The 19177-nt window shown below is 70.0% G+C and overlaps 3 protein-coding genes across 5 annotated transcripts; 2 read left to right on the top strand and 1 right to left on the bottom strand.

Annotated features, from left to right (window-relative positions):
- The first annotated feature begins 308 nt into the window (after nt 1-308).
- On the top strand, nt 309-6977 carry HMG20B (high mobility group 20B). 2 transcript variants are annotated; one of them, XM_066983994.1, is made up of 10 exons: nt 309-430; nt 1470-1538; nt 3422-3527; nt 3719-3922; nt 4256-4376; nt 4474-4526; nt 4742-4817; nt 4917-5132; nt 5537-5669; nt 5796-6977. In XM_066983994.1, the coding sequence occupies exons 2-10, from the start codon at nt 1501-1503 to the stop codon at nt 5806-5808; spliced, it is 960 nt and encodes a 319-aa protein (XP_066840095.1). In that variant the 5' UTR covers nt 309-430; nt 1470-1500; the 3' UTR covers nt 5809-6977. The 2 variants fall into 2 exon arrangements, with proteins under 2 accessions (XP_066840095.1, XP_066840096.1); XM_066983995.1 differs by lacking the exon at nt 309-430 and adding an exon at nt 434-472.
- A 136-nt stretch (nt 6978-7113) lies between these two features.
- GIPC3 (GIPC PDZ domain containing family member 3) lies at nt 7114-9641 on the top strand. The gene is made up of 5 exons (XM_066983998.1): nt 7114-7554; nt 7650-8220; nt 8821-8936; nt 9047-9128; nt 9216-9641. Exons 1-5 carry the CDS (start codon nt 7312-7314, stop codon nt 9365-9367), a joined length of 1164 nt encoding a protein of 387 aa, XP_066840099.1. The 5' UTR covers nt 7114-7311; the 3' UTR covers nt 9368-9641.
- A 32-nt stretch (nt 9642-9673) lies between these two features.
- TBXA2R (thromboxane A2 receptor) lies at nt 9674-16587 on the bottom strand. Of its 2 annotated transcripts, XM_066983992.1 has the most exons (4): nt 16386-16587; nt 14334-14430; nt 10740-11659; nt 9674-10188 (listed from the first exon to the last, which is right to left on the bottom strand). In XM_066983992.1, the coding sequence occupies exons 3-4, from the start codon at nt 11562-11564 to the stop codon at nt 9919-9921; spliced, it is 1095 nt and encodes a 364-aa protein (XP_066840093.1). In that variant the 5' UTR covers nt 11565-11659; nt 14334-14430; nt 16386-16587; the 3' UTR covers nt 9674-9918. The 2 variants fall into 2 exon arrangements, with proteins under 2 accessions (XP_066840093.1, XP_066840094.1); XM_066983993.1 differs by lacking the exon at nt 14334-14430.
- Nucleotides 16588-19177: the final 2590 nt, after the last annotated feature.

Here is a 19177-nt window from a genome sequence, read left to right as displayed (position 1 = left end):
GGGAGCGTTCTGGGTCCGCGGGCCCCCCCCCGCGCTGCTTGGCCTGGTCGGCGCTGGGGGGGCACCCGAGGGGGGGCCGAATGCGGTGGGCCCCCCTCTTCGACTTTGCCGTTGCCCCTTTAAGGCGCTGCCCTCCCCTCAACGCTTCCCCGTCCGCACGCCGGTTCCTGATTGGCTGGGCGGCCGGCCGCGCGCGCCGAACCCAGCGCACGCGAGCGCGCAGCGACGGCCCCCGCCTCGCCCCGCCCCTTCCCCGCCTCCTCCCCGTGACGTACACCGGTTGCAGCCAATCGGCGCGCGGCCGCTCGCCCACGGGCCCGGCGCGGGGAGCGAATCGGCGGAGCGGAAGCGGGGGTCTCATTTGCATAATAATAGAGGGGCGTGGCCGGGCGCGGAAGGGAGGCCGAGGGGCCCGGCGGCGCCAGGGAAGGTGGGGGCGGGGGGGGCCCAAGATGGCGGGGGGGGACCGGGGGTAACGAGGGGCGGGGGGGGCCGGGGATGGGGGGAGGGGCGGCCTGGAGGTGCTGGGGGGGGGCTGGGGGGGTGTTGGGGGGGGGCTGGGGGTGCTGGAGGGGGGGTCTGGGGGGCGGTCTGGGGAGGTCCTGGAGGTGCTGGGGGTGCTGGGGGGGGCCGGGGGGGGCCTGGAAGGGGCCTGGAAGGGGCCTGGGGGTGTTGGGGGAGTGTCTGGAGGTGCTGGGGGGGCTGGGTGTAGGGAGGGGGGCTGGGGGAGGGCTGGGGGTGCTGGGGGGGGGCCTGGGGGGGGCTGGGGGGGGCTAGAGGGGGTCTGGGGAGGTCCTGGAGGTCCTGGAGGTGCTTGGGGGGGGGCTGGAAGGGGCCTGGGGGTGTTGGGGGGGTGTCTGGAGGTGTTGGGGGGGCTGGGTGTAGGGAGGGGGGCTGGGGGAGGGCTGGGGGTGCTGGGGGGGGGCTGGGGGGGGCTAGAGGGGGCTAGAGGGGGTCTGGGGAGGTCCTGGAGGTGCTTGGGGGGGGCCTGGAAGGGGCCTGGGGGTGCTGGGGGGGGCTGGAGGGGGTCTAGGGGTGCTGGGGGGGGCTGGGGGTGTAGGATAGGGGTCTTGGAGGGGGCTGGGAGTGCTGGGGGGGGTCATGAAGGGGCCTGGAGGTGCTGGGGGGGGCTGGGTATAGGGAGGGGTGCTGGGGGGGGTCTGGGGAGGCCCTGGGGGTGCTGGGGGGGGCCTGGGGAGGCGCTGGGGGAGCTGGAGGGGATCTGGAAGGGGCCTGGGGGTGTTGGGGGGGGGCTGGAGGGCGTCTAGGGGTGCTGAAGGGGGCTGGAGGTGCTGGGGGGGGTGTCTGGGGGTGTAGGAAGGGGTGCTTGGGGGGGGCTGGGGGTGCTGGGGGGGTTGAGGAGGGACGGCCATGGGGGCGTGGAGGGAAAGAGTTGAGCAAGGGGGGGCTTGGCCCGTTGCTTGGGTGGCCCCCAGGGCCCCGGTGACACCCCCGGTTTTGTCCCTCAGGGTCCTGCTCTGAGCTGCCCCCCCGCTGCCCATGGCCCACAGCGCGAAGCAGGCGCCCGCTGGGATGCTGTAAGTGCTCCCCCCAGCCCGGCAACCGGCACCGGGGGGTGACAAGCCCCCCAGAGAGGGGGGTCCCGGGGGGGGGGGTGACAAGCGTCGCCGTGCCCGCCTCGGGGACCTTTCCTGTAGGAACTGGTGTAAAAACCAAAAAAAAATGTGCCGTGAGATTAGGATCGTCTCAGCCTTGGCTCGTTCAGGACACACCACGTGTGGTCCCCGGGGGACGATGCCCACCCCCCCGGGGGACGATGCCCACCCCCCCGGGGGACGATGCCCACCCCCCCGGGGGACGATGCCCACCCCCCGGGACATTCCAGCTGCTGCCACCGCTGGGTCCTGGGGCGCCGGGTCCCGGAGCCGCTGCGAGGCCGGGCAGGCGGCGCGGGGAGGTGGATGCCCAAGGGAGCCGAGATAAGGGGAGGAACCGTGCCGGGAATAGCTTTACTTTTTAAAGCATCCTCAGGCACGAAAGGAATCCGCGGCGCTGCGTGGGGGGAGGCAGAGCTCGCCGTCCGGGGGGGTGTCAGCACATTCCCAGCCGCGGTGCGGGACGGTACCGGGCTGGTGTGGCCGGGAGCGTTTTGTTAGGGCTGATAAAGAAGGGCTGAGGCCCGCTGGAGCCGCAGCAGTTGTTTTTTTTTTTTTTTTTCTTTCCGGGAGGCTGAAGATGTTCTCACACCTTCCCGTAGCTTCAGTGCAAGCGGCTAGGTCCCGGGGAGGACCAGCCTTAGAGGCGGTGTCCCCAGGGCTCGCAGAAAGGGGACAGAAATTAATTGCCAGGTGAATTGTGGCTCGTGCAGGGCCCTGTACGGAGACCTGGGTTCCCACCGAGCGTGTGATGTGACCGAGGGACGCTGCAAACTAGGGAGCGAGTCCGGATCTGCCTGGCTTTTAGCGCACAGCCGAGTTCTCGTTCCCTTGGCGGGCTTGTGCCTGGCCCCTCGCTATTAAACGTGTCTTGTGACTGGGATGAAAGCACAGCCCGGCCGTGCCGGCCACGCCGCTCGCGCCCTTTGTTTCTCCCCGTGTCCGGCAGGCCTGGCAGCGCTCTGGTGTGGTCGGGTGCGTGATCGGCTGGGCTGCCGCCGGCAGCAGTCGCTGTGATAGGGCCAAAGTCAGAGGATCAAAGAAGCGCGAGCGGGTCGGGGGCTGCGCCGTGGGAAGGAGCCGGCTGAAGAGGGAGCCGGGGCCAGCTGGTGCCATGGGGGCCCCAGGGAGAGGCCGCGGTGCTGCTGGGGGGGTTCCTACCCCGGCTTGGTCTGTGCTGGGGCTGCAGAGGGCGGCTGCTGCTGCGTCAAGATGTGGCGTCGAGCTGGAAAGCGGCCTCGGGGCTCCCGGCCTCTCGTTAGAACTGCTGGGTGCGTCCGGAGGTGGCTCTGTGAGCCTGGTGCCAGCCACCGGAGGAGCGGTTTTGGCCCTGGCTCGTCCCGCCGGCGCCCTGCCCTCCTTGTCCAGTACCCCGGGGGGGTGCCGCCACCAGGATCAGTCCCCACGGCGGCTCCTCCCTCACCCAGGAGGATCAGCCGGCGCGTGTCGCTCAGGCCAACTCGCCGTGCTGTCTCGGTGGCACATGGGGATGTCCCCGAGCGTTTTCGTGGCTGCCTTCGCTGCTCGCTGCCACCCGGAGCGGTGCTGGCAGCTCCCAGCCCCGCTCAAAACGCCGCCGAGCGGCCTTGGGTGGCCGTTGGACCTCAGAGCAGCTTTTGTGTGCCCGGGGTCGTGTCCTGTCCGCCCGGCGCTGGGCTCTGCTGAGCCCTGGGGCTGCGATTGGGTTTGGGCACTCGGCCTGGGTGGGAGCCAGGGGGCTGGCAGGCCCCGGCGGTGCTGCAGGGGGTGCCCTGATGGATCCAGCAGGCCCCCAGCCCTCTCTGACGGGCACTCCCTGTCCGCAGGCACACCGCGGGCAAGGCTCAGCATGGGAACTTCCTGGTGGCCATCAAGCAGGAGAAGGGGGAGGTGGCGCGGGCCAGCAGCGAGAAGCCACACGGCGAGGAGGAGGTGAGCCCCGCTGCCCGCGTCCTTCCCCGCTCTGTCCCCGGGGCTTGGGGCTGTTCCCCAGCTCGCCGAGTCGTGCTGCGGGACCCGTGGCGTGACCGTGGTCAGGGAAGGGCTGAGACCTTGCCCCGAGGGGTGCGGGTCCTGCACCGTCATCGACGCCGGCTTGTCCCTTTCCCTTCTCGGGGCACCAGCCGGTGAAGAAGAGGGGCTGGCCCAAGGGCAAGAAGAGGAAGAAGATCCTTCCCAATGGCCCCAAGGCCCCCGTGACGGGCTACGTTCGTTTTCTGAACGAGCGCCGCGAGCAGATCCGCACGCAGCACCCTGACCTGCCCTTCCCGGAGATCACCAAGATGCTGGGAGCGGAGTGGAGCAAGCTGCAGCTGTCGGAGAAGCAGGTACCGGGGGGGGCCCTCATCTTCTGGGGCTGGCAGCTCCCCCCGTCCTGGCGGAGCCTCTCTGGAGGCTCCTGCACCCTGACCCCCCTCTGCTCGCTGCCTGGCGCAGGCTGGGAGCGGCCCCATGGCATCTCGGGGCGCTCGGAAGCCAAAATCTTTGCGCGCTCGAGGTCTGGGCACGGAAAGCGCCGCAAAGGGGTTACCGGGGAGCCCGGCTCGGTGCTGCTGGGCTGGTGAGCAGGAGCCGGGCCTCGGGGAGTGGGAGGGGGTCAGCAGCACCGCGGGGAGCCCACTGCTGGGGCCGGGCCAGGCTGAGGACGTCTGTGACCCTAGCGGTACCTGGATGAAGCGGAGCGGGAGAAGCAGCAGTACATGAAGGAGCTGCGGGAATACCAGCAGTCGGAGGCCTACAAGATGTGCACGGAGAAGATCCAGGAGAAGAAGATCAAAAAAGGTGGGCTGTGGAACCAGGGGCAGCTGCCCGTTGCTCGGGGTCCGGCCAAGTGGTGCCGGGGCGGCTCGTGGAGGGTAACCCCCTTCCTCCTTCCCAGAGGATGCCGGCTCCGTGGCGGTGAACACCCTGCTGAACGGGCACCCGCACAAGGTAAGGTGCTGGCAGCTCCACGGCCGTGTGGGGAAGCTGGGGCACGTGGCACTGCTGGGTTTGGCCCCTTTGGGCTGAGGGAGGCTTGGGACGGGCTTCTGGACTGCCCGCTGAAGCGGTGCCTGGAGCTGCAGGAGGCGGCACGTGGCTGTCCCCTCCGCCAGGGGCACGGCGTCCCCTCCGCCCTGCCCGATCCATCCCCTCCTGTCCTCCAGGCTGGGGAGTGCAGCGACACCTTCTCCACCTTCGACGTGCCCATCTTCACCGAAGAGTTCTTGGACCAAAACAAAGGTGAGGGGCTGAGGAAGGGGCCGAGTTTGGGGTGAGGGGACAGGGTCACCGTTCCCCCCGCCCCCTTCTGACCCCTTTGACCCGCGTTGTCCCCGGCAGCCCGGGAGGCCGAGCTGCGGCGCCTGCGGAAGATGAACACGGAGTTTGAGGAGCAGAACGCCATCCTGCAGAAGCACACGGAGAGCATGAACTGTGCCAAGGAGAAGCTGGAGCAGGAGCTGGCGCAGGAGGAGAGGCAGACCCTGGCCTTGCAGCAGCAGCTCCAGTCCGTGCGGCAGGCCCTCACCACCAGCTTCGCCTCCCTCCCCATCCCTGGTGAGCTCGGGGCAGCCCCGGGGACCAGCCTTGCTGTCCCGGGACATGGCGGCCACGTGGGGGGGCCTGAAGCCAGCAGGGGCTGTAGCAGGGATGTCAGTGGGGCGGGGATAACTGCTCATCTGCTGGGGGGGAGGATCACAGAGCACTTGGGGGCTCTCCAGAGAGTCCAGACTTGCCAGCCAGCTCCTCTATAGCACGATAGTTCAAACTGGGAACTGTCCTTGTCTCTAGATGCAGTCACAGCTTCCTCTGGGGAGCTGTTAGGAACAGGAACAATCCTTTTGTTCCTGGCTTTGTATCGGTGTGAGCTCACTGCTGCAGGAGCCGGGACCTCGTTCAGGGTCTCGTCCCCAGCACGATGCACAGGGCTGGGTGGGGACTCACTGGCTGCTGCCCCGTAGGCACCGGGGAAACCCCGACGCTGAGCACTCTGGACTTCTACATGGCCAAGCTGCACAGCGCCATCGAGAGCAACCCGCTGCAGCACGAGAAGCTGGTGGTTCGCATCAAGGAGATCCTGTCCCGGATAGCCAGGTGAGCGGGGCAGGGCTGGCCGGCGCCCGGCGGGGGTGCGGGGGGGGCTCGGGGCCGTCTCCACACGGTTGTGGGGAAGAGAAGTCAAAAGCCCTGTCATTTGGCCTCGTTTTCCACCCCCTGCAGCGAACACTTGTGAAGAGGACCAGTCCCTGCCGGAGCCCGGGGCCGGCCGGACCACGGCCCTGTCCCTTGGAGCTCACGCAAGGGACAGTCCCTGCTGGTGGTCCGGCTGCTTCCCCCTCCACATCAGCGGGGGGCGACCCCGGCCCCGCAGCTGTGACATCTCCAAGGACCTTGAGCTTCTGGGGACCAAGCGGTGCCGTGGCTGAGGCCCCAGCATGAGCACCCCCTGCTCTCCCGTGCGCTCCCCAGCTCCCGCAGCATCGCCTCTGGGCATCGCCTGCGGCCCCGGCTCGCTGAGCCCCCGGGGACTCCCCTGAGCGTGGCCGGTGCCAGATGCGGCACCGCAGCCTGCGGGTGGAGGGCCTGGAGGAAAGCAGCCTCTTCCACGGCGACCCAGGGGCTGCGGGGCAGCTGTGACAGGCCCCTAAGGCAGAAGGGCTGACACCCAGCCCCTCCTCGATGGCCTCACCTCTCCGCGATAGGGACAGGACCTCCTTCGAGCTGCCCCTCTGCATGTTTGGCTCGGCTCGAGGCTCCTGTCCCCGACCTGGTGAGCGCGGCCAGGAGCGGCAGCCGTGCACCCTGGGGGGCATGGGGAGCCCCTGGGGCTCAGTGCCACATCCCAGCCCCTAAATCAGCCCAGGGACCCTCAGTCTGCAATGGGGGAGGCGACAGGTTTCCTTCCCCTGTCTCTTGTTTTATTTAATCTTCCCTTTTCCCCTCGCTGCTGCCCCTCGGGTGCCTTCAGCCCCTCAGCCCCATGCACCCTGCCTGCCCCTTCTGCTTCCCCTGTGCCTCTGGGGCCAGGCAGGGCAGCCCCTTCCCCACACGCTGGCAAAGGCGAAACTTCTGTGCTGAGGGGGAGCGGGGCCGGAGCCCTCCCAGCCCTGGGGAGCCCTCATGGGACCACCGTGACGGCAGCCGCGTCCTCTCCACGCCGTGCCGGGGTCGGATGACCCTGGGGCTGCCCGTCAGAAATCTCAGATTGTGTAATTAGAGAGCGTCTTATTTTCTTACTAGCACTACGTGGATTCGGCCCCGGGTTTAACCCGGGGCAGGGGTCCGACCACCCCTCTCTTGCCTGCAAGGTCGGTGCTCTGTAGATGAGTCTCCTGGTTGCCATCTCCTGGTGGCTGCTCGGCTCGGGATGGAGATGGGAGTGAATAAACGTGGGAGAAACCACCTTGGGCTCCGTGTGTTTGTGCTTGGGGTGGGCTTCAAAGGCCAGGAGCTACCTGGAACAGCTTTACCCCCGCGTTGTTGGGTCACAGCCACGAGCTGGCCTCCAGCTGCAAGGGTGATGGCCCCGCACTCATCGTTGCTGCCCCATCCTGCACCCCAGGGGGGTGCGACGGAGCCGTGGTGCTGCTCACCGGAGCTGATCCTACACGGCGGTGCTCACCCGATCCCGGGGGCTGACCTGCGCCACCGGATCGGGTTCCTGGCCCCTGGGGATCGCCTTACGGCCCGGCCAGGAGCTGGTGCCCATCTATAATTCAGCGGCGGCGGCGGCGGGATGCAGCGGGCGGGCAGGCACGGCCGGCGGCCCCAGGAGGACGGCCCCATGGAGAACGGCGTGGGGCAGGAGCCGGGGGCCCCCGAGCCGCCCCCAGCCCCGCGGCCCCCGCGTGTCCGCCCGCGCCTGGTGTTTCGCACCCAGCTGGCCCACGGCAGCCCCACGGGCCGCATCGAGGGCTTCACCAACGTCAAGGAGCTCTACGGCAAAATCGCCGAGGTCTTCAGCATCTCGCCCACCGAGGTGAGGCGGCGGGGTGCGCTGGGGGGGGCTCGGACCGAAGGGTGGTGCTGGCACCGCCGGTGTCCCCAGCCGCGGTGACGGGGTGCTGGTGGCAGATCCTCTTTTGCACGCTCAACACGCACAAAGTGGACATGCAGAAGCTGCTGGGGGGGCAGATCGGCCTGGAGGACTTCATCTTCGCCCACGTCCGGGGGGAGACGAAGGAGGTGGAGGTGACCAAGACTGAGGACGCGCTGGGGCTCACCATCACGGACAACGGGGCTGGCTACGCTTTCATCAAGGTGAGAAAGTCGGGAGGGGGCTGGAGGGGGGGGTTCTGCGTGTACCCTGGCCCCAGGGGTCCCCCTCTGCGTGGTGCATTTTGGGGGGCTCCCTGGCTGACCCCATCGCTAAAGGAAGTCGGTGCAAGGAGGCGTGGGATGGGGGCTATGTCTGTCTGTCCTCCCGATGTCCCCCCCCCTTGGTGTCACCGTGTACCCCCCCAGCGGATCAAGGAGGGGAGCATCATCAACCGCCTCCAGGCGGTGTGTGTGGGCGACAGCATCGAGGCCATCAACGACCACACCATCGTGGGCTGCCGGCACTACGAGGTGGCCCGCATGCTGCGGGAGCTGCCCCGCGCTCAGCCCTTCACCCTACGCCTGGTGCAGCCAAAAAAGGCCTTTGGTGAGCGGGGACGGGGGCTGCTCTGACTGGGGGACCCCTGGAAAGGGGCGTCAAGACCCCTCCTGCAATGCACATGGGCCGTGCGCTGACCCCACGGTCCCGTGGGAGGGCACACGCCTGCGGTTGTGTTGTACCTGAGCAGGGTGCTGGGCTCCTGCAGCCTCCCTCAGGATCCACCCCACTGCTGGGTTCCCATGCGTGTACCCCTACACGCACCCCGCACCCTTGCAGCCCCCCCCAGGGCTGCGGGCACCCCTGCGAACACCCCACCTCAGGGCGCATTCCCACACCTGCCCGTGTGCCCCAAGCTGCCCCCTGTGACCGCCCTTAGTCCTCTGCACGAGCACACCGTACACGTGTGCATCCCTGACCTGCACCCGTGGGTGTCCTCGGCCACACACGGATTACCCCACAGGGCCCCCCTTGTGTGTCCCCTGGGGTGTTTGGGTAGCCTTGGCTGGCCACCCTTGGGTGTTCTTGGTCACCCTTGGCTGTCCGTCGCCGATGTTCTTGGTTATCCTTGGCTGCCCCTCCTTGGTCATCCTCGGACATCCACCCCCGGGCACCCTCCCTGCCTCTCGCCCCCACCCCGGGGTGCAGACATGATCGGGCAGAGGACGCGGAGCAGCAGCAAGTGCCCCGCCGAGGGCAGAGTGGCCAGCGGGAAGGAGACGCTGCGGCTGCGGGCGCAGGGCCCGGCCACGCTGCAGGAGGGGGTAAGGCACCCCCAGACCCATGGGCAGGCACTGTGCTGGGCTGGGGGGGGTGGAATGTACCCCCCCCTTGGGTGCCCCCTGCACTGGGTGCTCCCCGCTCCCACCCGCAGCCCAGTGCCACGGAGGAAGAAGCCGCCCGCCGCGTGGACGACCTGCTGGAGAGCTACATGGGCATCCGCGACAGCGAGCTGGGTGAGCCCCCCGTGCCCTCCTCCCCCCTCCCAATTTGCCCCCCCCCCCCCCCCCCCCCCGCTGCTCACCCCTCCCTTCTCCCCGCAGCCGCCACCATGGTGGAGATGGCGAAGCAGAGCCCCGGTGCCGCCGCGCTCGCCCGCGGCCTCGACTCGGTGCTGGGCGAGTTCGCCTTCCCCCCGGAGTTCGTGGCCGAGGTGTGGGCGGCTGTCTGCAGCACCGGGGGGGCGCAGGAGTAGCCGGGGGGGGGGGGGGCAGTGGTGTCCCCACACCCAGGTCCCCACTCTGTGTCCCCCCTGTGCCACCACCCTGTGTGAGGCTGGCGGTGGCACTGGGGGGGAGGTCCCCATCCTGCGACCATGTGAATGCTGCTGTGCACCCACCCCAGGCTGGGGGGGATGCAGAGCCCACCCCCATGGGTGCGAGCCCCTGTCTCTGGGTGCCAGGACCCCCGCACCCCTTGCGAGCCCCCACAGCACAGCCTGGAGGAGCGGGGCTGGGGGCACCCGTGCACCCCCCCCCCCCATATCCCAGAGGGCACGGAGAGCTGCACAAGCTGCGCTTTATTGGGGAGGGGTCACACAGGGGGGTGTGTGTGGGGGGAGCACCCCCATGCCTCCCACCCCCCCCAAACCCCCCTGGGCACCGCATCCCCCGGCCTTAGGGCAGGGAGGGCGGACGCGTGGTGACCGCTAATTAATAAACCGCTGCACCGCTGGTTGTGTGCGCCCACATCCCACGGCTGGCGGGGGGGGGGGGGGGTCCCGCTCGTCCCCGTCCCCCCCCCCAACTACTGCAGCCGGGCCTCCTGAGCGAGCTTGCGGCGCAGCGAGGGGTTGAGGACGGGGTAGAGGGAGAGCAGGGAGGGCCGGGCGCGCAGCCCCGGGTGCACGCGCTGCAGCACGGCGCGGCGGAACAGGATGTAGACCCAGGGGTCCAGGATCTGGTTCCAGGTGACCATGCGGATGTAGATGAGCAGCAGCTTCTGCGTCTCCGTGGGCAGCGTCCGGGCGCGCTCCCCGGCCGGCAGCTGCTGCAGGATGGTCTGGATGATGAAGATCTGGGGGGGAGAGGGGAGGCGTGAGCTGACCGTGGGGGGGGGGGGGCGGTGGGGGGCTTCCCACCGGTCCCTGTCAGGGTTTGGGGCAGAACCTGGGGGTCCCACGTTGGGCACCTGTGGCCTCGGGCACCCGGTCGGCCTGCGAGGACGAGGATTTCACCAAGGCTGAGGTCCCCAGGTGGAGAGATGGGGGGGGGGGCAGGGAACATCCAGACCCAGGGCCTCTCCAGAAGGGACGTGGGGGGGACGCCAAGGGCTGGGGCCTCCTCTCGGGGCATGGGGGGAGGTCACCAAGATCATGGGGCTTCACCAGGAGGGGCTGGGAAGGGGCGCACTGAGAGCTGGGGCCTTGCTGCGGGTGATGGGGGGGGGACACCAGGACCTCACCAGGAGGGACACAAGGGGACGGATCCCAGGGGACAAGGAGGGGGCACCAATACCTGCGGCCTCACCAGGAGGGACACGGGGGCACCAGGCTGGATGTGGGGAGGACATTGAGACCTGACCCCCCCTGCCCCCCGAGAGGGCCATGCCACAAGCCAGGGCCTCACCAGGAGCGGCATCCAGCAGATGGTGGCGATGATCATGATGCCCACGAGCTGCACCATCATCTCCACCTCGCTGTCCCGCCGCCGCTGCACGGACTCCCGGTCGTGGTAGACGCGGCAGAGCGTGACCACGCTGACCGTGTTGAAGATGAAGGAGAGCAGTACGGAGAAGATGCCCAGCAGGGCGAAGAGCAGGCAGAAGACGGCATTGCCGGTGTCGGGCAGGAGGGTGAGGAAGCACCAGGAGCCGGGGTACTGCAGCGTGTAGCGGCCCAGCCCCAGCACCGGCAGCAGCCCCAGCACGCAGGAGAAGCCCCACACCATCCCCACGATGGACCACGCGCGGCGCTTGGAGATGCTGGTGGAGCGGGAGAAGGGGTGGTTGATGCCGAAGAACCTCTCGCCGGCCATGGTGGCCCCCAGCAGCAGCGGGCACTGCCCGAAGAAGACCATGGAGAAGCCGAGGAAGTTGCAGAGGTGGCAGCCGGGGTCCACCTCAGCCCAGTTGAACTTGATGAAGTGGTAGGGGATGATGACCGAGGCCGTCACCAGCAGCCCCATGAAGTCTGTGACCACCAGCCCGCAGAGGAAGACGAGGAAGGAGGAGCGGGACCGGCTGGTGAGCTTGCGGGAGGAGCTGAGCAGGACGTAGAGGGCGAAGAGGTTGGAGCAGAGGCCGATGAGGCCGAAGGCGGTGGAGAACCACGGCGAGGCGATGGCTTTCTTCTGCGTCTCGTTGAGGCTGGTGCTGAGGTTGACCACCCCGAAGCAGGTGTCCGGCCGGGCAGCCAGGCTCACGTTGGGGAGCTCCGTGTCCCCCCACCCCATCCTGGTCCTTCTGCTGGCTTCAGGCTCCCCCCAAGCTCGGCTCCATAGCACGTCCTGCCCCCAGGTCCCAGCGCCGGCTCCGATCCCACTTGGCTCTATGGGGACAAAGGGAGTTTTAGGGACAGTTCCCCCCATGGCCAAGACCACTGCCACCCACCCAGAGCCTGTGGATGTGGGGCGCCCCACGGGATGCCGTGGTGGGGGCCTGGGTGCTGCCTGGCCCCAGCCCCGCAGCTGGCCGGGATTAACCGTTCCCGGCCGCGAGCCATGGGGCCAGCGGCCACCAGGCCCTAATCCCCTCGTGCTCGTTGTTTGGAGAAGCGTGCTGCTGCCAGCTGGGCTCGCTGACGGCTCCGTCCCGTGCTGGGGTGGCCCAGCCAGACCCGCCCCCCCCCCCCCCCCCGAGGCCGTGGGCATAGGGTTGGGTGGCTGTGCCTGGGACAGATCCTGACCACGGGCAGGGGCGCTGCCAGCGCTCGGCATCACCAGGGACCTTGCAAAATCCCTGCCCCTGCCCCATCCTAACATTCCTGCAGCGGGGCGGGGGAACTGAGGCACTCATGAGGCGGGGGCTCTGCACATCCTCTGGTGCCCCCAGGACCACCGTGGTCACTGTGTCCATCCCCAGGGGTCCCCAGCCCCACAGCACCCAGGCGGGCGCTCTCCCTGCTGCATCCCAGCTGTGGGCTGGGCACGGGACCAGCCCCGCGTGCCGAGCCGGGATCGGGGATGTGGCCGCATCCTCCAGGCCCGCCGTGGGGCTGGAGCAGGATTAGTTTAAAAGCTTTTCCCCCCTCCCTGCGCCTGTGGCCGGGTGCCCACATGGCGCTCGCTCGACCGCAGGCGGGACGTTCGCGCCCGGAGACGCGTGGTGCACGTGGCACCCATGGGGGGGGGGGTCACCCCACAACCCTGGGTGCCCCCCCCACCCCAGCACAGCCACCTGCAGGTGTGGGGGATGCAGCCAGGTCTCGCGTTCCCCCGTCCCGTCTGCGGCAGCCGGAGCTGTTGGCCCGGGGACGGGGGATGGCGTGCTGCCCCGGCGGCCTGCTGGGCGCCGGCCTCTGTCCGGGGAGCATCTGGCAGCCGGGCAGCCCCAGGGCTGCTTTCGCCATCGCTAATTAGCGCAGCCTGTTTGCAACGGGGTGATCCGGGACAGGGTGGAGCCGCTTCCAGAGAAAGCAGAGACACAGCTGGACCCGACCCCAGCCGGAGGGACGTGGGGACTGGGCCCATTTCTCAGGACAGGGATGTCCCCACCACCCGCCTGCCCCGTCCCCAGGCTGCCCGGTACCACCTCCCCCTGCCTGGCCACCCCTGGGGACCAGGGCACTGCTGAGGCCGCTGCAGCTGGCTCCACCGCAGCCGGCTCTGCGAACGGCCCCACGGCTGCGGGGGTCCCGCCACCCCCTCGTGCATGGTGCCACCGCCACCTGCCCCATCCCCGACTCAAACCTCAAGCTGGCCCCGACCAGCGACGGCTGCAGCGGCTGCCCCGGCACCCGCCTCCCCTGCGCATCCCTGGGAGCCCGGCTCCACGTCAGCCGCCCGGCGCCCCGACCCGCCGCCCCCTTCTTGGCCCTCGGAGGCAAGGCCCGGCTGCGGGGCCTGGAGCCGCCGCGCTGATCCCAGGGCTGGGATGGGGCCAGGGATTGCAACACGCGGCGGTGGGGCGGGCGGTGGGGCTGGGGGTGCCAAGTGGCACCGGCACGGCACGGCAGCACTGCTGCCCGCTCCGCTGCCGTCCCCTGGGGAGGATGCTGGGGTGGTGGCGGTGTCGTGACCCTGTCCCCATCCCCGACCCTGTCCTCGTCCCTGTGTGGGGCTGCTGGCAAAGCCTGGTGGTGACTCACTGCCGAAGGGTGAGGACGGCCCCGGCTTTTTCCATGAGACAAGAGTGAAAACTTGCCGCTGTTTGTTTGCTCCTGTCCCTGAGGGACCGCAGCAGTAGCCCCAAAGGTGCTGGTCCCCTTGGGACTGATGTCAGGCCCCGGTGGGATGGTGCCGTGTCCCGCGCTCCTGGCCCTGGTGAATTCATCCTGGCCCCACGGTGCTGCTGGGCGCTGTGCAAACCACCTGCTCTGGCCCCACGCAGCCACGGCACTGCCAGTGCCCAGCAGCTCAACCCTGAGCTGTGCCTCAGTTTCCCCATCGCTGCCTGCAGGGAGGGCTCGGGGGGGGCACTTGGCCGTGTCCCCGCCGCTGTCCCTCCCGCTAACGAGACAGCCCAGCCCTGGCAGCGCCGCAGCAGGAAGAATTCAGTCACTTGGCAGAATAGGGGCTGGGTGGGCACCGGCCCTGCCGGGCACAAAGCCAGGCTGGCGGCGTGCTGCGGGGTGTGTGGGGGCTGCAGGGCCCCCCTGGGGCGTGCGGGGTAACTTTGTCCTGAGGTCTTGTGGCCATGGGATGTACCCGGCTGCCGAGCGGCTCTGCAGGGCACCCGCAGCCCCAGCACAGCAGGATCCGAACCCACCCGAAGTGGAAGGATGCGAGTCCATCACGCACCACGCTCTGTGGCAGGCCACAACCCCAACAGTGGCAGGCTCCAACCCCTGCAAAGTGGCAGGATCCGGCCCCATCCTGTGGCAGCATCCACCACGGGGCGGCAGCAATGCCAGGGCCGAGCAGCCGCTGCCACCCTGCACGGGGCCAGGCAGCACTTAGAGGGAATCAAATATTAAAGAGCGCCCATTTAGCGCTAGCAGGGCTGTCACCGAGCCGAACCCCACCAGCCCCGGCTGCTCTGCAGAGCAAAGCAGAGGCACTTACGGGAAGGGGTTCATGAGCGGGGCAGAGGCTCCTCACTTGCCATCTCCCCCTATCCGGGGCAGCCGTCGCACGAGGAGGCGCATGGGGATGGCAGCACCTGTGGAGGAGACACCCTGAGTCCGTGCCTCCGCCCCGCTTTGGGGGTGCTGGAGCCAGCAGGAGCCCCAGCGGGGAGATCCTGGGACAAAATCCCGGAGGAGAGGAGCCGGCTCCTAAATGGGCTGCTGCAGGCTGTGTTGGCAGCCCTGGTGCGGGCACTAATGGGGTTTCTGGCGCCGCGTGAGCCCATGGGCCGGCGTTTCGCCAGGGATGCGCAGCGTCTTGCCCTGCCTCTGCCGCTTCCTGCCCTCACCACTTCTGAGGGCAGTGAGGAAAAGGTGTCACCAACAGCAGCGGGGGGACGCAGAGGGATCCCGCTGCTGCCCGGGTCCTGCCCCAGCTCATCGCTTCCATGGGTGCCGGGCAGGGTTGGGAATGGGAGCGGGCAGGACAGCGGGCATCCCGCGGGCACACTAGCAGCGAGCTCCCAAAGCAGGGCCCGGCAGGTGGGAGCATGTCCCCGGGCTGAAGGCGCCGCAGCAGCAGGGCTCTGGGACGGGATCGTGCTGGGGGGCAGGAGGTGAGGGCGAGGGGGAGCACTGCAGCCCCTGGGCTCTGCCCCGCTGGGTGTGGTGCTGGGAGCTGCAGGGTCCCTGCTCCGGGTGTTTGCCTTTATCCCGTGTGTGTCCCGTCCCTCTCTGCTTGCTGGACCTCTCCAGGGATGGCCCCAACTTTCCGTGCAGTGTCCCCAGGCCGATGTCCCCAGCAGGTGGTCCCACGGGACACGGCTGGGCGCAGCCGTCCCTGCCAGGGCTGGACGTGACCCCTCGGCGGCTGCCCCCGGGCTGCTGCTCTCTGGGCAGATCAGCTCAAGGACATCGGCCGAGACGGGAAATGCATTGGCCACGTCATGGGGATGGGGACCTGGCAGGGCTCCAGAGTCCCTCCCCGGACCCACAGCCATCAAAGCGACCCGCTGCCGGGGGAGCCTGGAGTGGGGACTTCCACGGGCTGTCCGGGAAGGGGATGGCCATGGGGAGCAGGGGGACAATCGGCGGCAGCCCCAGCCAGGCACCTGTCCCTGTCGTGGCCCACAGCAGAGGTCCCCAGCTGGAAGTCCCCAACCTGCTCAGAGTCAGGGCTGCCTGGGGCTCATCGCTGGCCCCCGGGGGCGTTGAGCACAGTCCCCATCCCATCTTGCTCCCAACCTGTCCCTGGGAGCAGGGCAGGTGGTGGCAGCTCCCCGGCCACCCTTGGGAGCACGAGGAGGGGGCCGGGTGGTGCGGGGAGCCCCTGCCACAGCATCGCAGGGGTGTCAAAGTCCCTCCTCTGTCCTGTCCCGTCCCTCAGCACCTCCGCCCAGTGACAAACTTTGCGGTGGCAGCGGAGGGTGGGTGGCAGGAGGCAGCGCTGCCCGGCCCCGCGCAGCGAGCGGGGTCCTCCCAGGCGGTGCAGCGAGGGGCGCGGGGGCACCGCTCCCCCCGGAGCGCTCCAGCCCCGCTGGGTCAGGCAGCCCTTATCGGCCCGGCCAGCCCTGCCGCCCCGCGCAGCCCCTCCGTCTGTCCGCCTGCGGTCTGTCCATCCACCTCAGCCCCTCCATCATCTACCCCAACCCCCCCCGTCCGTCTGTCCCAGCCTCTCCATCTGCCTGTCCTAGCTCCTCCACCCACCCACCCACGCACCCACCCATCCCAGCCCCTCCGTCCGTCTGTCCCAGCCCCCCGTCCGTCTGTCCGAGCCCTAGGGTCTGCCCAGCCCTCCCAGCCCTCCCGCCCGTCCACCCGCGGTCCGTCCGTCTGTCCCGGCCCCTCGGTGGGAGCCCCGCGCCCTGTCCCCCCCCCCCCCCCCCCCCCGGCCCCTCCGCCCACCCCAGCCGTGGGCGCTCTTTGTCCGTCCCGGCCCCCCCCCCGCAGCCCCTTTCCGCCCCCCCCCCCCCGCGGGGCCGCTCCCGGGGCAGGCGGAGGGGGGGCGCCCCCGGCCCGCCCCCCCCCCCCAGCGCCCCCCGGGCCCTACCTCGTGGCGATGCGCGGGGGCTGGCGGGGGGGGGGGGGGCGCAGCCCGGCTCGGCTCGGCTCAGCCCGGCTCAGTTCATCCCCGCACGGCTCGGCGCGGCTCGGTTCCGTTCAGCCCGGCTCGGCTCTGCCCGGCTCGGCTCAGCACGGCCCCCGCGGGGGAAGGGCCGGGCTCGGAGCCCCTTCCCCTCCCCCTGCCCCTACCCCTCCCCCTGCCCCGCCCCGGCCCGCGCCCCCCCCCCTCCGATCCCCGAACGGGGCCGGACCCGGCCCGGCCGCCCGGCACCGCCCCCCCCCCCCCCAGCACCCACGCGTGTCCCCGCGCCCCCCACCCCGCTCCCCCCGCCCCCGGCCCTGCCCCGGGGCCGCCCCCCCGCAGCATCCCCCGGTGCTGAGTCAGCGGGGCTGAGCCCGGCCCGGCCCCCACGCGTGGGGCGAGGACACGCGCGGGACACGGACACGCGTGGACGTGGCCACCGGCCTCACCTGGCCCCACCGCGCGGCTGCGGGAAGGGGCTGGCGCTGGGCACCCCGTCCCCCGCCGTCCCCCGGCTATATTTAGCGGGGCCGCGCTCCGAGCCGCGTTACTCACTTGTTTACCCGAGCTGGATTCCTGCCTCTGGTGGGGGCCATCCCCCCCCCCCGCCGCCAGCCCAGCGGGACCCCCCCGGCACCCCCCGGCCCCGCTGCGGGACCGCGTCCTTGAGCCCGCCGAGGGGCCACCGACGCCGCCCCCGGGGAACGGGGAGGCTGCGGGATGAACGGGGAGGAGACGGGCGCTGGTCGGGCCCCAGCGGGTGTCCCCAGCAGCGGCCCTGCGTGGCCCACATGAGCCCACCCGGCCGGGATGTCCCCCACGTCCCGGGGGACGCGGCCAGGCCCGGGCGCAGCGTGGCTTTACACGCACGGGGGTTTGTCTGGGCGCAGCGGCCCAAAGTTGAGGCCACGCTGTGGCGCAAGGGGACAGGACCACCGCCGCCGTCCCCCTGTGCCCATCCACCCGGGCCACTGTGTGCCGCCGGGGAGCGGAGCCCGCTCCTCGCACCCGCATCTCCGGCCTGCGCCAAAGAGAGCGAGTGACACGGGAGCGTCCCTCGTGCCCGCCGCGGTGTCACAGCCCGAGAGCCATGAGGCGTGGAGCCGCGAGGCTCTGCTGGCTCTGCTGGCAGCGGATGTCGCTGGGGTGTGACCCCCGCAGCCCGCGCGGGGCGCAGAGGATGTGGGCAGGGGGTGCGGCGGGCGGGGAGCCTCTGGGTGCTGCAGGCACCCGCTGCCGCCGCCTCTGCGAGCGGAGAAGAGTTCGGCCCCCACGAAGCCGGCGTGGGGCTTCACCGTGGCACACGACGAGGCAGAGGCGGGCGATCGGCTCTCCTGAAATACAGCAGGGGTGGAGAAGAGCGCTGAGAACTGCCAGGGCAGCGAAAAGCCCTGGGCGTCAGCTGGCCCCGGCCCCCGGAGGGGCTGCGGTACCTCCGGCATCGCCCGGGAGGGGACGCGGTGTGACAATTCGGGGGCAGCCAGAGCAGGACGGAGCTTTTCCCCCCGCCCCAATGCTCACCCAGGCACCAGCCCCGTCCCGCTCCCCCCAGGCTCCCAGGTTGCTCCAGGACCAGCAGAGGGGCTGTGAGGACTCTGTGCCACCGCAGGGGACATCCAGTGGCAGCAGGAGACCTGAGAACGGCCCCCCCATGTCCGTGAGGGAGAGGGCAGGGGCTCTGCCAGGCAGTTAAGCACAGAGGGCACCTAACCGCCGGTTTTGTTTCTTTTTTTTCTACTTTTTGCTCCGAACCCATCTGTCCCGGCCTTCACACGCTTCCTGTGCTGACCTCAGGATCTCAACACCCCCCCGCCAAGCAGCCGCTCAACGGCTTTAAATAACGCACAGGAAGGAGAGGCCGTGGGGACACGTCCCGGCGCTGCCGCCGGCCGGGGGATATCCGGCAGGCTGGGGACACGCGCGGGGCCGAGGTGGTCGGGGTCTCCCCCCCCTCCCGGCACCACTGCCTGCGGGCAGGCTGGGCTCCTGGCACGCCTGGGTGCCTGTGGGGCGCTCCTGAAAATGAGTTCCCACAGGGCCGGATCCTGCCAGCAGTGCCAAGAGAAGCAGGACGGGGTGAGCTACGGGGGGAATCGCCAGCTGCGAGGCAAAACCCACGGCCAAGAAGCCCCCGCCTGGTCCCCATGAAGCCCCCAAGAGCCCCACCTCACCCCTGGGGTACTGGGGAGTGCATCTGCCCCTCGCCCGGGGCAGTAAGCACCACTCAGGGACAGGGGGAGGGACCGTGTGCCACAGAAACCAGATTTTCCCCTGTAAGGAGATGTCCTGGTCACATCTCACACCCCGCTCCTCCTCCCCGCCGGAGGCTGACGCCTTGTGGCCACCGAACCCTTTCATCCTGCAGCCAGGGCCGAGGGAGGTGGCGGTGCTCCCAGGCTGGGGCAGCAGGATGCCAGGCAGGGGAACGCCAGGAACGGGGCCTGTGGGGGCGGCCCGGGGCCGAGGGAAAGCGGCAGCACTGGGACCGCGGGCAAAGGGCTGTGCTCGCAGAGCAAAGGGCACTGCAGCTCCAGCTGGGGAACGTCATGGCTGGACAGGTCTGGCACGAGCAAGGGGAGGGCGTGGGGCTGGAAGGGGCGATGGGAACCCACACGTGGGGCTAGGGGCACAGACACCCCCCGCCCCCAACACCGCACTGCCCCAGGGGAGCTCCCAGGGCTGGCCCAGGAGGACAGTGGCTGCTGGCAGCGTACAGCACAGCCACCTGGGACACAGGGGCATGAGGCGCTCATGCA

Source organism: Anser cygnoides, chromosome 27, assembly GCF_040182565.1.
Source record: "Anser cygnoides isolate HZ-2024a breed goose chromosome 27, Taihu_goose_T2T_genome, whole genome shotgun sequence".
Taxonomy (NCBI): Eukaryota; Metazoa; Chordata; class Aves; order Anseriformes; family Anatidae; genus Anser; species Anser cygnoides.
The sequence above is the reverse complement of the archived record's forward strand: the minus strand, read 5'-3'. Positions and strand labels throughout refer to the sequence as shown.